Source organism: Triplophysa dalaica, chromosome 18 (assembly GCF_015846415.1).
Source record: "Triplophysa dalaica isolate WHDGS20190420 chromosome 18, ASM1584641v1, whole genome shotgun sequence".
NCBI lineage: Eukaryota > Metazoa > Chordata > Actinopteri > Cypriniformes > Nemacheilidae > Triplophysa > Triplophysa dalaica.
This window is the reverse complement of record NC_079559.1, coordinates 26083-40961: the sequence shown is the minus strand read 5'-3', so window position 1 is coordinate 40961 and position 14879 is coordinate 26083. Positions and strand designations below refer to the sequence as shown.

General features: G+C 39.8%; 1 protein-coding gene across 5 annotated transcripts; it reads right to left on the bottom strand.

The window, feature by feature from the left end:
* Window positions 1-1348: 1348 nt before the first annotated feature.
* spats2 (spermatogenesis associated serine rich 2) lies at window positions 1349-14756 on the bottom strand. Of its 5 annotated transcripts, XM_056729571.1 has the most exons (15): window positions 14632-14750; window positions 14192-14239; window positions 13167-13278; window positions 12736-12785; window positions 7870-7949; window positions 7645-7753; window positions 7493-7542; window positions 7044-7272; window positions 6772-6960; window positions 5832-5967; window positions 5363-5421; window positions 5094-5203; window positions 3970-4072; window positions 3751-3884; window positions 1349-2760 (listed from the first exon to the last, which is right to left on the bottom strand). In XM_056729571.1, the coding sequence occupies exons 4-15, from the start codon at window positions 12761-12763 to the stop codon at window positions 2503-2505; spliced, it is 1485 nt and encodes a 494-aa protein (XP_056585549.1). In that variant the 5' UTR covers window positions 12764-12785; window positions 13167-13278; window positions 14192-14239; window positions 14632-14750; the 3' UTR covers window positions 1349-2502. The 5 variants fall into 5 exon arrangements, with proteins under 5 accessions (XP_056585549.1, XP_056585546.1, XP_056585551.1 ...); XM_056729568.1 differs by lacking the exon at window positions 14192-14239 and having other exon boundaries at window positions 14632-14756; XM_056729573.1 differs by lacking the exon at window positions 14192-14239 and having other exon boundaries at window positions 13163-13262.
* Window positions 14757-14879: the final 123 nt, after the last annotated feature.

Below are 14879 nucleotides of genomic sequence, written 5' to 3'. Positions count from 1 at the left end.
TAGCTACATGAGACCTGGGCCTGTATTCTTAAAGCTTCTAAAAATCCTCTTAGAAAGCTCTTCATTTAGTTTAAACACATCTACGTAGCTTTAAAGTGATTCAGGATCAAACTGAGAGAAAGTCTGAGCAAGGAAAAGACAAAAACTTTAATGTTAGTGAGGAGGCGGGGCTGACCCCTTTGCTATGTCTTCTGACGACTGTGATTGGCTGGTTGGCCAAGAAGGAAAAAAAAGCGCTTTTAAGTATATAGTTATTAGTTTGAAATTGTATTTATCCGTTTTACCATACTCACGCACACACATATATTCTTTATTTTATATTTACCGTGCTGTTAATGTCAACGTATTTGATAGAAAATGAACGGCGACACAATAAGTTTCTGTAAGTGTGTGTGTGATCACAATAGAAGATCGTGACAGAACCAGATCATCTCTGCTGCACCTGCTATTCTCCAGTTGTTAAATATGTTCATGTAGTGATTTCTTCTATTTCTGATGCTATGGCATTTCTGTGCTGTGTTGGAGATTTTAGCATGTCTCTATAGGATCGGTCACAAACATGAACCCTGCACGATCTAATGTGTTGTGTCTTTTTCAATGTCATTTAATGTTATAACGCATTTACAATTTGGATTGCATCAAAGCAGCTATACAAGGAAACCAAGATAACCCCAAATCGAACACACACAAAAGCAATAAAAAAATCTGAAAAACCTTTACAGTAATATGTAAACTGTCATGCGTCCGACACATTTCTTCTCACTTTTCGTGTTTCGTCTATTTTCTCTGCTGCTAAAGAAACTCTTAAGTCTCTTAAATGTCCTCCTCACTACTCCTGAAATTTTGGACCTTAAGGGCTCTTTTAAGGATTAAGATGCTTTATGAATTACTTTTTTCTTGACTAGGATCTTTTCTGTCATTTTAAAGAAAATTTTTAAGGTTAGCTGGTATAAGATTTTTTTTCCCTCAAAACGGGGTTTACAAACAAGCAGTTAAGAGTATTTTGTGAAACAGGCTGTACTTTTTGTCCCAAACTATATACCACACCACTGGACGCTGGCCGAGAAATGTCCTTGATTGGCAGTGATGTCAAGTATGAAGGTCAATTGTCAAAAACAAGCCCAATCGTTTTTAAAAGTATGACTATTTAATTATTAGAAGGGATATAATAATTGAAATATGTTTTTAAAAATGTTGATATTTTAACAATATAGCACATATAGTGCCTCCCTGGTAGCACTTGAAAGTTTGCTGTTATTTAATATTTAAAATTAGAATAGTGAATTCTTTCTCTGTTGTCTTTAAATGAACAAGTGTCAAAACTAAGAAACACAGACTGTAAACAGTGTTGAGCATCTGCTACTAATCCTTCTTTATTCATAAGTCAAGAAAAAGTAGGAGGTCAAATATCAAGAAAGAAGACGAGTGTTTGCTAGTGCAGTTTGCATGACAGGAGCATGTGGTGTCTGGATGGGTCTGACGTCTTTGGTCCAAACCGGAGCAGAAAAAAATGAGTTAGAAAAAACAACAGAGATAAAAAAAAAACAAGACTGAAGGCACTTGATTTTACAGCAATCTCAGATTTTTGACAAGAAAGAAATGAAGAATTTTCTCTATACACGAGGAAGAACTAAACGTCTTAACTGGTAGTTCAATCTTATTAGCACTAAATACATGGCCAGAAGCTACAAAACATTATACATATAGTTACATATATACATGACTGAGATAAAAGAAACTGTGCTGGAACAATGAAAGACTCTGTCCTGAACTTGAACAGGACTGATGTAAATTGTAAGCGTTAGCAAACCAGTCCAGACATTCTGGCAAACAGAACAGCATCACTATATACTGACTGTGTTATTGATATTCCATCATGCAAACATGAATGAGTCTTTCAGAAGGGCAAAACGATGCTGATCTTCACTGAAAAGAAACTTTCAGAAGTTCATTGTGGACGATGATCAGTCAAGCTCAGCATAAGAGCAGATTGCGAAGAGCACGTGTGAGGTATTTCATGAGATTCAGTCATGATGACTCGTGCGTTAGCACTGATCGAGGGGACGTGAAGACAAACAGAAACTGACAAGCTTCGATCAAAGCAAATTACTTCAAATAACACCACGCACACATCTGAAAAGACACTCTTACAATAAGTTACTTTCAGCCCACTGTGACCTCCCCCCATAGACAGAAACTCAGTCTGTCGTCTTAGTGTTGAAAATCAGAGACTTGAACACACACATAACAGAAAGAGAATCTTTTCTTTCTCAACATTGACAAGTTTAACAGTAACACTCGCTCACTACCGACTCAAACACAGAACCCCTAACGTAAGAAGATCAGAGAGAGAGAGAGAGAGAGAGAGAGAGAGAGAGAGTGAGACAGAGTGTGTAATAGAAGAGTAGGACAGGAAAGGGGCCGCAGCTCGACTGCTCGGGTGTAAACGTCAGTGACAGGTGTGTTATAAGAAGTGAACAAGCAGAGACGCGTGTATGTGTGTCACAGGCAGTGACTCCGTGGTTGCCTCTGTGGAAGCCCATTGTGGGAGGGTTGATCTGGGCGGTTGGCTGAGAGGTGGGAGGGGCTTTTCACACTATTGGCTGGCTGAGAGTTAGGGGTCTCCCTGTGGTCTCCATGGTAACGATCTCCTTGGTAGCGGGAGTTGGTGCGACCAGGATTTCGGTCCTGATTGCCGTTTCCATTATATCTCGGATTTCCCTGGTAACCTTGAATAATGCGCCTGTTGCCCTGGAAAATCTGAAAAGGCAAAGAGAAGAGCATGTTTGTTCTGCAGGATTCAGCGGTTTCTTTTGTGCGAGCGAAAAAATTAGAAAAGTCTCCATCCATTATTCTTCAGTCAGGATTTCTACAGCCGATACAATTCAATCTCTAAACCCAAGAACCGGATGTGTCATTGCAGACACATTCTAGTAAGAAGTATTCTTTTTAGCAACTATTTGTGCTATCAAAAACATTGGATTTGCTCCTAAAAGTTGACCAACTGTGTTTTTTTGAACATATATGGTATATTACTGTAATGTCTTGCATTCTGTAAGACAATCGCTGCTGTTTTCGTGGAGCACGACAAGCAAATCAAATTAGCAAAAAAAACATGGCGAAGAGGAGATACACAACAGAAGAGGCGATTGGGATGATTTTCGACAATGAACCGTGTTTGATGTGGGCCTGTGCTTTCAATTAGACAGGAACTGCTCCAGACAGCACCACATTTGAGTGAATAGTGCAAAAAATACACCCAGAAAACTGGCTCATATGTGTGACACTAAAAAGACTTGTAGGCATGCATTACAGTATATTTCTGAAGTGCTAGATTCTTTTGTTAAGAATTTCTAAATAAAAATCATATAAACAATATTTCAAAAAAACTATTTACAAACTCACAGAATGGTCACACAGTAATGGTCAATAACCTTCATTTATTTCAAGACATTTGATTTCTGAAACCTTGCACACAGATGATGGCACACTGTGTAAGAATTTGACTGTAAAAAAAACAAAATGAGTGAAAACAACCCTTTAGAGCCTGTAGCAAAAATAGGCTTAGTAAATCTCTGCACTTTATACAGTAATAAAAGTAACACAGTAAAAAGGGTAAATATGTTTTAGAAACTACCACAACGGTGTGAATGTGGCGTTCAAAACTTATGAGTTTATGAGAGATGTTCACAAGCACGATGTTAGATTGATAAATGGCATGCGTGTTGTGTGACACTACTATGTAAATACCTGTTTATGTGGCACATTAGAGCGAGCCATGTAAGCAGAGGGCTGAGGCTGGATTTCGGAGGTGGAGCTTGTGACAGAGGAAGAGGTGGAGCTGCAGCGAGAACGGCTGGAGTAACTCGTCTGAGGATGATAAACTGCAGGGAGACAGAAAGACATCGTCAACAACCCATATAACTAACCTAACCCAAACAACAAACAAAGGCAAGTTGACTTTCCCACCTGATCCAAAAGAAGTGATGCTGCACTTGAGCGGCTCTATATCGAATGAGAACTTCACAGCTTTACCAAGATCCTCATCATATTTGCGCTCACTGACAAAATGCTGGACAATGACACAATAAACATGTGGTTAGAGTACTCCGTGTGTGTGTGTGTGCAGCGTTTCCGTGATCATTTCTTAAAGATGGAGTATCATGCCATGTCACAGAATCTGACTTTCATAGTATTTCTGTGCTTGATACACTCCCAAAGCACTCCTACTTGTTTCGGAAAGTTTTTTATGAGTCTGGATCACTGTGTCGTCACAGGGATCATATTCCTTTTATTGGGCAACTCTCCCAGAAAAGCACGCCCACGCAAGGCTAAAGAAAGAGGCCGCCCATGCGGCAATCGACGAGCGGAAGAAACACCTGCTTATCAAGATGGGCTGCGCTGTGGGCCTGCACTGCAGCTTGTTACTCTTGTGATAGTGAAGTTAAGGTGTGTCTGTTTGTTCACGGCATTTCAGTGATGGATGTTATATAAATGCTGGATTTGGAGATGGTTTGAAACTGATAGATGGAGTGGTGATGGTCCCAGTGCTGAAAGATGCCGATGTGAAAGACTTTATTATTTTACACAGCCTAACCATGTGCTTAATAACAGGTGAACTGTTTTCAAGTTTCTATATCCTAACAGTCAATAACAGTGACAGGTTTTGGAAATGCTGTGTTGTACTCTATCATTCAGCAATTGGTCGCTTTACAGTAAATTGAATGAGCAGGTTCTCCCTGCCACTCAATGCAAAGGAGTAGATGCCGAGAGAGCCGATCCCTGCCTGAAAGTTAGGGTTGATCCAAAAACATGCTAGGATTGTTGCTATGCACTTTTGAACAAAGGGTTGGGAAAACTTGCTACATCTAGTCAGTTGGTAAGTTAGCAACAATGTTTCATGCGAGCCACTGTGTGCGTTGCCTGTGAATGGCAGATGCTTTGGCTAACCAACGTCACGAAACAGCATTAAGATTTTGCTCTTTTTGGGGCGTTTTGAAACAATACAGAAAGGTTTATGATAGGTTCGGGGTATACAAATCATTATGTCTACGGAAACACAACAAGTGTGTGTGCGAGATGTGCGTACATACCTTGATTTCAGCTCGTAGTTCTGTAAGCTGTTCCTCTTTCAGTGATGCTGATTGGTCGGTGAGTCTCTTTAGCTCTTCTGCTCTCTTCTGACGGCCGTCCAGAATCGCCACTGAACATAAACACAGTTGTGATTGTCCACGTTTAACACCAGTGACATGAACACACACGTCTGCCTCACACATGTCTCTCTAAGACATACACAGATATGAACACACAAAACAGCAGCACATCTGAATGATGAAAGCGGGCTACAGACAGAATAACTCACTTGCTTCTGCTTTGACTTTATCCATCTCAGCAAAGAGCGTCACCTCTCGATCCATCAGACTGACAACAGAACAGAAACAAACATGTCATGACTCTCTCTCTGTCTGTCTGAACTTCTATATTATGAGCTCTGTTATATCTTTGTTTGACTTTGATAAATGGCTATAATGTATACTGATTATTGTAGCCTGTAGCCTGAGGACGTAGAACAGGAATTCTGAGTTTGAGCCTTGTTTGTGGTCCTTTATCCATCTTACTGAGAGTCCCTTGGTCTCTCCTAACCTTCCTGTCTCTCTTTATTCTCATCTTACAACACTACAGTTCTAGTTTCATTCCACGAAAAAGGTGGCAAGCAACAAACACAATTAGATGATGTTTTTGGAGAACGACTTCACTAAATTCACAGAAACTGAATGTTATGCAAGTGTGCAGACGTGTTGTGTTGACGTGTGGTTGTGAGCATGATATACCAGCTCTGGAGCTCAGCAAACGTCTGCTTCATTTTCTTGATTGAGGAATCCATCTCATCTCTCACTACGACTCTGTAGCGAGTGAGTGACGCTGCACAGCGCTGGAGGTCCTTCACAGAGCGGTCAACATTAGCCCCTGAGAAAACACAACCCAACATGTCATGATTGTGTAACCCTACGAACACTTGAATGACAACGGTAAGTTCTATATGAACTGTCACTGAACTCAAATATCACTAAACTAACCCTAACCCTATATGAGATAAGAGAACCTGTGCACAAATTTCACCTAAACTAATAATTACACACACACTCTTGTCTACTTACGAAGAACACGTGTATTTATATATATTTTCATCGATTGAGAGACCTAATTTTGAGTTGTCATCATTTTAAGTCTTAAAGGACCAGTAAGTAAAATCAAGCGGCATTTAGCGCTGAAGTGTTCCCTGACTCCACCCCTCCTTTCACAGCACTACAGAGGCTGACACAACATGGCAAATAACATACATAGAAATAACTAATTCCAAGTTATTAAAAACATAACACTTCATTATTTAAGGTTTTTTACACCTTTGAACACAGTTATGTCGAATATATTGCATTTCTGTCAATAGATCCTCCAAAAATACACACTGGACCTTTACAGTTCTAAATTATGACCAAATTCATAAGACGTTTTCCAAACAATCAAAACATGCCAGTCTTCAAAATATTAATAGCAATGAAAAGCATCCATTTGACCAACCGGAATAAAACATTTCAACCTAAGCCCATACACATCTCCCTTGTCATTGACAATATTGACAGTATTTCTGGTGATTAAGCAAGTGTTTTTGTCACAGGATTTCACCTCATCGGCTAAAGATAATAGAACTCCGGTCTCTTTGAAACAGAGTAAACACAGCTAGCAGTAGAGTCACAATTAAGCAGTTATTACCAATCTTTCTGCCAGAAGATCCTTGCTGTGTGTCTGAAGAGGGAACAGGCACAGAGGAATTCTTGTAGCTGGAGACAGACTTGACTTGAGACTTGTTACTGCGGGAACTGGGATGGTTCTGTCGTGCTTCATTACCGGTGGTGTGTGGAGGGGTGGGGCTGGGTGTTGGGTTTGACATCCCCTCTCCACCTGCAGCAGAGCATCAAACATCTGAAGATCATACAGAAGCACACACAGGAACTTCAGCATCATATGCTCATCTGGAACTCTACCTGTGGCCTCTGAAAGCTCAGGAGCAGCAGTCTCCAAACCCAGATCGGCTTTGTCCAGGGAATCCAGCTGCTCACTTAAAGAATCTATTGAATCTCCATCAACGTCTGCCGAACCGTTGGCATGAAAACCATTAAGAGGCTCTGGACCTTCAGCGTCTGGGGTGGAGTCAGCAGGAGCAGGGTCTACAGGAGCCTCAGTCTGAGGTTTCGGCTTCTTTTTCTTCTTGGGCTGGGAGGAAAAACAGTCCTTTTAATCAAACCTGCACTAAAGACTTTAGAACCGGAAGATGATTGTCACGTTTAGGCCAATTCACAGCGGACTAGAGAACATAATGCTACAGCGTGTGCAGGACACCAATCCATGTGTGTGCGGTTATGGTTTACAGGACACTGTGTATTAAAAAACAAACACGTCTGAAAGATTCAGCAAATGAAGACCCTTCACTAACCTTCTTTTTTCCGGTCACATTCCATTCTTTCAGGATCTCCACAGCACTTCCTATCAACACAAACACACACACGACTCATCGTCTCGGTCTTCATTCATGATCAACTCTTCAGGCATAGTAGAAAAGTGGAAATGCTCTGAATGTGATTGTACCTTCCACAAAGGCCTGCACTGCACGATCCACACAGTTCTCAAAGTGCTGTAACACCAGAGTGATCTCATTGTTGCTTTTGTTGGGCACCACAGCTCGCACGGCATTAATCTGAAGACAAACACATGTGAAGAAATCTAGTGATCCTAACAAAACACAAACTAATTTAACCCTAAAAACTTTGCATGTCAAAGAAACATGGACCCGGATATAGATTGAGTTCTGACCTTTTCCTTCATCTTCTCAAATGTTCCTCCTTGAGACATCACCACCTTAGAGTGAGTATCGAACACCACTCCAGACACATCTACACACAAAACATTCAAAGACGTTACGGCTTTCACACTTTAGTCTTAATAGTTTAAAAAAAGCCTTTCACTACAACAGAGGGTAAAGTCTTGGAAGAGGATCTGGATCAAGGCTTTTATGCAAAAATATTTAGGTCAAGACAAGAGCCAGTTAAAGAGAGAGAGACAGAGGATGAAAACAGCATTCGGGATGGGAATTGATAAGAATTTAACGATTCCGATTCCATTATCGATATTGCTTATCGATCCGATTCCTTATCGATTCTCATTGGGTGAGGGAATAAGTACAAATTTGTTTGTTTGTATTAACTCCCTTTAATATCTGATAAGAACACAGCACATACTCAGAGTATACACAAATTATGTGTAGCAACCTCAGAACAAACCTAAAAGTAGGCTACAAAGTAAAGTCCAGGGACCTATAGAATTTTTCACATTCATCATTGGTCCAGACAAAAAAATAAAATAAAACTGCCATTTAAGTGCCATAAAAACACAGACTAAACAGTCAAGGAAGAGTTTTTCCCTTTGGCAATATTCTACCTGAAACAAAATTCAACTCAACTGACATACAAAATAAAAAGAGGTCTTCTGTAAAAACACAACCATCAACAATTTTTGTGCAGAAAAATGGTCATGTTTGCCCTCTCAAGTACGATACGAGATGAAATGGCGCTCACATTAACTAAATAGAGAAGTTACCTTCGGCATTAATAGCAGATGACGTCTTGTTAGCTCCGCTGCTGCTTGACTAACTTGTTGTTGATGTGTCGCAGTAGTAGTGTATCAAACACGCGACAGTCCTGCAAATGAATTGCGTGCTGTGTGGCCAAATGTTTCTGCATATTGGAGGTAGTTCCTCCCTTTGCCGAAATTAAACTTTTACAGTTGTTGCAAATTACCGCATTGGTGTCTTTTCTAGTGAAATATAACCACGCTTTAGATCGCTTCTGCCTCGATTACATGTTTGCTGCGTAACCAAAACAACGCAGCGCATGTGTGACGTCATGATGATGACACATTTGCAATGAGCGGAACCGATAAGTGGAATCGTTAAGCAGGTACGCTAACGGTTCCAAGGAATAGATTCACTGGGCACCGGTTCCTATCCCTAAACAGCATTATAAATGTTTGTGGCAGAACTCTTTGACAATCTGTTTAACACACTGAACCATCTAGTTATATTTTCCTAAAACAATTAATAGATTCCATACACATGTACAAGCTTTCCATTTTAGAATGGTGAAACAAACATGTGTTATGAATGTGACAAATTTTATCATAACCGACAGCTATGATAATGATCCCAAATCATTCAGAAAGTCTTATAAGCAGAAAGCAAATGACTGATGGCTTTAAGTTAAAGCGGAGATGTCATGCATTCGTACACGTTTAGACGTGCTAGCTTCTCATGCTTAACATGGTCAACTTGTTAAAAAAGGAGTTGGAGGTTTACCTTAATATTTCTCTGCTTGATACATTCCAACTTGTTTCAGAAAGTTTTTTATAATTCTGGATCACTGCGTCTTCACAGGGATCCTATTCCTTTAATTGTCTATTCTGCCGGAAAAGCCCGCCCACAGCAATGTGAAAGAAAGAGCCCGCCTATGAGCGAGACCTGCTTACAATCAACATTATCTGTGCTGTGTCAAGACAGGCAGCGCAGTGCAATCCCACTCTCCCCACTAGTTCCTCCTCTAACAGCTTGTGTTCTCACAGAAATAATGTTACAGCAGTATCTCTCTTTTATAAATGTGATCCAACTAAAGACTCTCTGAAGATACAACATATGAAAGACTACTGTACACACACAAGATTAATGAGAGATTGGCAGAAACTGCCTGTGACGTGTGATCTTTAAAATCCAACAGCATACGTCTGCATCTCTTTGTGTGACAGACAGGGAATACACAGACATACAAGTACAATTCATTAGATGTGTTGTTAAAAAACTCCAGTTCATTATCACTCTGTATCCTCAGTCATTTAACCAAACTACTGAAACAAACTGTGCCAATGTTCAACCCTTCCTGTCACATGACACTTCAAGAGATATTTCACCAAAAATGAGAATTCTGCCATCTTTACTCATCTTCCAGTTAGGGATGCACCGATACCATTTTTTAAAGACCAGATACCGATATTTTTTTCTGGTACTTGTCGATACCGATATCTATAACCGATACCTGTATAATGTACAATTATGTTAATAAACCAGTATCTAACTGGTACCTTTTTTATTCTTTTGTTTTTAGGTCTACTTAAATTTAAATACTATTTTTAAATTAAGTTAAATTTTACTAGCACATTTACTTCAGTTTGCTAAAGTAAACAATATACTCTGTGGTCAAAATATAAAAAATTTGAGGGGGTGGTGTGGTAAAATGGGAGTGTATTATAACTTGTTCAAGTCAACCAGATTTTTATTTTGACGGTACGCCGAAATATCATTCGTTTAAGTTAACCAGAGTTTTATTTTGACGGATTATTGCCGTAAATGGTGTTTGTTTATGTGTCCTCGTGCAGTGATGCGCAGGCTCTGAAAGCTTCACAAGCACAGTGCGTTCAGGTTCAGTAGACGCAACCGCATCACTTTTTCACACACAGTCACGCAAATCAAGCAGTCTACTTATTCAAACAGTATCTGAATTTTTCGTTAGCTGTTAAGCACTACTTTCTTGTTAGGAAAAAATACATTTGTGTTGTACAGCAAATTCCATTTTTGGAGCCCTCGATTCCGTCCGCGTTTCCCGCATTGCGTAAATCAAAGGGCTCTATGTATGTCATGTGAGGTATTGGTCATTGGTATCGGTGTGTCATTACGAGTACATGCGCTTGGTATTGGGCAGATACCATTAACGGTGCATCCCTACGTCCAGTTGTTCCATATCTGTATAAATGTCTTTGTTCTGATGAACACAGAGAAAGATATTTAGAAGAATGCGTATAACCAGACAGATTAAGCCCCCATTGACTCATATAGTAGGAAAAATTACTTTTTTTTTATAATTTTTTTGTTCTGTTGAACACAAAAGACATTTCGAATAATGTTGGTCAGCAAGCAGTTCTGGGGAACATTTGACTGATTGTATTTTTCCTACTATATGAGTCAATCGGGGCTAAATCTGTCCGATTATAAGCATTTTTCTAAATATCCTTCTTTGTGTTCATCAGAACAAATACATTTATACAGATCTGCAACAACTGGAAGGTGAGTAAATGATGAGAGAATTCTAATTTTTTTGGTGAAGTATCTATTTCAGGACACATTTACTAATGTCAAGACAAATATGAGAGAGCAATTTAAAAAAAAGTGAGTGAAAATTTCAGTGGGGGACTAACTAGAGCAATATCTCATTTCCATGATGACTGACCCAGTCTACCAAGAGCATGCTCAGATTACGGCAGAGTTCAACATTTGCTTTTCTCCTCCATTAATATACACAAATAACACACACACACACACACACACACATATATATATACACATGCATACATACATACATACATACAAAGAGACAAATAACAGTTTGCCCTGGCGCAAGCCGGTAGTAAACATTACCAGGAATTTATATATCGTAACACAGAACCGTCTCTGAGAAATATACCACTTAAACATAAAAATAAAACTCCACATTATTCGAAATAGATCTAAAGAACTGTTCTAGACAGAACATGTTTTCTCTATAATAAAAAAAGTGTCTTGTCTTTTTTTATGTTCAATCTCTCCTTTGCTTCTCTCAACTTTAATCCTTCTAGTAACATGGCGAGTATCACTACCGTTTAGTGTGTTGACAAAATGGTATATGCTTCCTTACTACTGACTGGATGAAAGCGTCAGCCAAATAAATAAATGTAATGTAAATACATATTTCACATTAAACTGGCTCACTCAAGGTTTCTTAAGGTACACATTACAGTATAATAACAGCAATAATGAATTATAACATCAATAATAATCAAGTAAATTGTTGTTAAAGCTCTATCATTCACAAACTTAACATATGACAACAACCAATGGGATTTCTTCTCTTTTCAAAAGCCAGAATGTTTCAAGTCTGTGTACAGTGACAATAAGTGTAACCAATGAGCAGCAGAGAAACTGAAGTTCAACATCACTAAAGCACATACATATGTGACAGACGACACGTGGCGTGGCGTGACGTGACATGACACGCAGCTGCTTACGTGTCTGGAATTCCCTAAAACAACATTTCTGAAACCTTTTACCCGTGGACCTGATAACACATGGATCTGCTTACAAACATCAGTCATAAAGAGGCACACGGTTCCATCTGGTCAAAGGGTGTTTAAAACACACAATTTATAGTATTGGAGACACACACACACAAAATCAGAGTTCAGAAATTTGCAAAGCCATTGACACGCATTCATTTGCCAAACAAAACTAGTGAATGTTGACAGAGGCACTACAACTCCATGGAAAAGGGTTATCAAACAATTTATGATGCTGTCACACGAAGAACGTCTCAGACACACAAGCATGTACAGATACCACACTAACATTAATACACAGAATGACAAATGAAGTTTAGACCTGTTTTTAAATGACAGACTACCTCACCACTAATATTTATTTAGCTTTACTAGTTAAAAGCAACTAGAACAGTTGAAGTATTCCAATGTGACATTTCATCTAACTAAATAAAGCCAACGACTTTCACCTGCAGACCTGACCAGACCTCTGAAATTCTGAAGGACCCAAACAGAGAGAGAGACAGAGAGAGACAGAGAGAGAGAGAGAGAGAGAGAGAGAACACTCACCTTTACCAGAGCTCTTCTTCGCCATCATCGTCCTCCTCAGTCTGCTTTAACTGTACAGCGTCGAAAAAAAATCATCAGATCATCACCAATCAACACACAACACACACGTTTCTCAGACAAGAATTACTGATTCCAATCCAAGCAAACACATCAGATGAATTAGCAACTTCATGAACTATACTTTTGTTGAACTTGAGTTCATTGTCTTTGGTCTTCAAAAGTTGACTGCAGCCTTTTTATTGTCAAATACTGAAAACCTGTCTTTGTAAAGACCTTACTGGCAGTAGTGGTCAAACCTTTGCTCCTTTAGTTTAAGGTAAGATGACACTGCACTATAGTCAAATGTGTAGTTCTAAACACCGTCAGAAGACATTATGTGTAAGTTAGGTATTATTTAGAGATATACACGTTTCAGGAGAAATGTTACCCACGTTGAGCGAGCGTCTCTGGAGCAGTCAAAGGTCTTGCTTCTGAAGATTCAATGACTGTGTGCGTTCCCACACCAGCCTCCACCCTGTGTAAACCAGCTGGAGCCAGAAACACCTTTATGAGTTCAATAAACACAAACTCTGTCAGGAAACAGAAACTTAACTATACACACACACACAATCCTAATCCTGACCTAGCGCGTGTGTCCCAGCCGCTGAATGCCACCAGCTCTGTGGCACGCTCACAACAACGTCACACTGCTGTAAGCACGTCACACACACACCTGCGTGCAGCAGTCCAACAGGTGAAGCCACATTCAATAGATGGCTATAATTAAACCAACAGGAAGACCAAGTGGCTATTTACCAAAGAGGAGCAGCACAGCTATAACAGCTCTTATGCAATCGTAATAAACTCGGAGTGAAAGTGAAGATCCTTCCAGAAAGAGATTTGTTACTTCACTCTCATAACAACAGGATTCATTTGAGGTCTAAGTTCCTGTTTAGCCTGTTCTGTGCATAATGCCACCAGATGAATAAGAGACGTAACACGAGCGGAGTAATGACAATGTGAGAGGAAAGGAGAATCTGTCTTCTTGTGTGGAAGTGGGCCACGGTGAGAGAAAGCAAAATGTATTCCTGAAAGTCAAAGCAACACAATGACACCTACAACTCTCATGAACTACACAAGGAATGAACGACCAGATTTTATTTGACACAACACGGAGTCCATTACATTTACGTTATGCATTTGGCAGACACTTTTATCCAAAGCGACTTACATTGCATTATACTCTACATTTGTTTCTGAGTGTGTGCAATCTCTGGGATCAAACCCACGATCTTGGCATTGTTAGTCCCAATCTCTTACCATTGAGCTAAAGGAAACCATTAAAACTACTGATGTCACGAAGACATTAAATCATGTCAAGGTTTCACTTTCCTGTCAAGTTCACTTATGCTTGACCACGAACTGCTGTTTTATACACATTTCAGATGTATTGAAAATTGATGCTAACGAGATTCACCGTCTGCACCCTTCATTCAATTGTGCCGTTTTCTCCGTGTAAGGTCATCTGTAAGTGAGATGAAAGTGAATGACAACAAAATTGTGAAAAGAGGGAAGACTTTACAACAACAACAACAACAACAACAATGTTCGTCTTCATTGGGCTCGCGCGATGATTATGTGGCAGTATCTTAGCAACGCCCCCGCTAGCATTAGCAGAGCTAGTGTATGTTGAAATATGGGTATATTAATGACGCTTAAATGAAAATACGGAGGAGAATGCGATGCATCTTTTTTTGATACATCAGCTTTGATGTCATTTCATATCGAACGTTTGAAAACAAGGAATGTTTTTTATAGCACTCGCGCAGTGCATCGCGCGCGCGCAGCCGCGCTCACAAACCCCAGGATTCGTGCCATCACGAGACTGTTGAATGCTGTCAAATGCTCATTGCTCACCTGAATAAACTGCAGAAAACCTGTGACTGTTTGACAAACACTCGCGTTCTTTGATTTCTCTGCCGTTCATTCGTCTACGTGCAAATTTCTGTCTTTTCTTTCAACCGGCTCACACGTCACTTCCGTTTTCCAGAGCGCGCCTAACATCCGCCCTAGCTGTTTTGTATCAGCACCGCGGCTGAAGCGGGCGGAGTCACGTCAAAGCCAATAAAGAAACAGCATCAAGGTTCATTTACAGTTCAGTATTT

Coding starts and splice junctions, on each gene's coding strand:
- spats2 (XM_056729568.1), bottom strand. CDS start 12,763: ATGATGGCGAAGAAGAGCTCTGGTAAAG. Junction 7,273..7,492: donor ATGTGACCGGAAAAAAGAAG/GTTAGTGAAGGG, acceptor TTTTCCTCCCAG/CCCAAGAAGAAAAAGAAGCC. Junction 5,968..6,771: donor ATCTTCTGGCAGAAAGATTG/GTAATAACTGCT, acceptor GTGTTTTCTCAG/GGGCTAATGTTGACCGCTCT.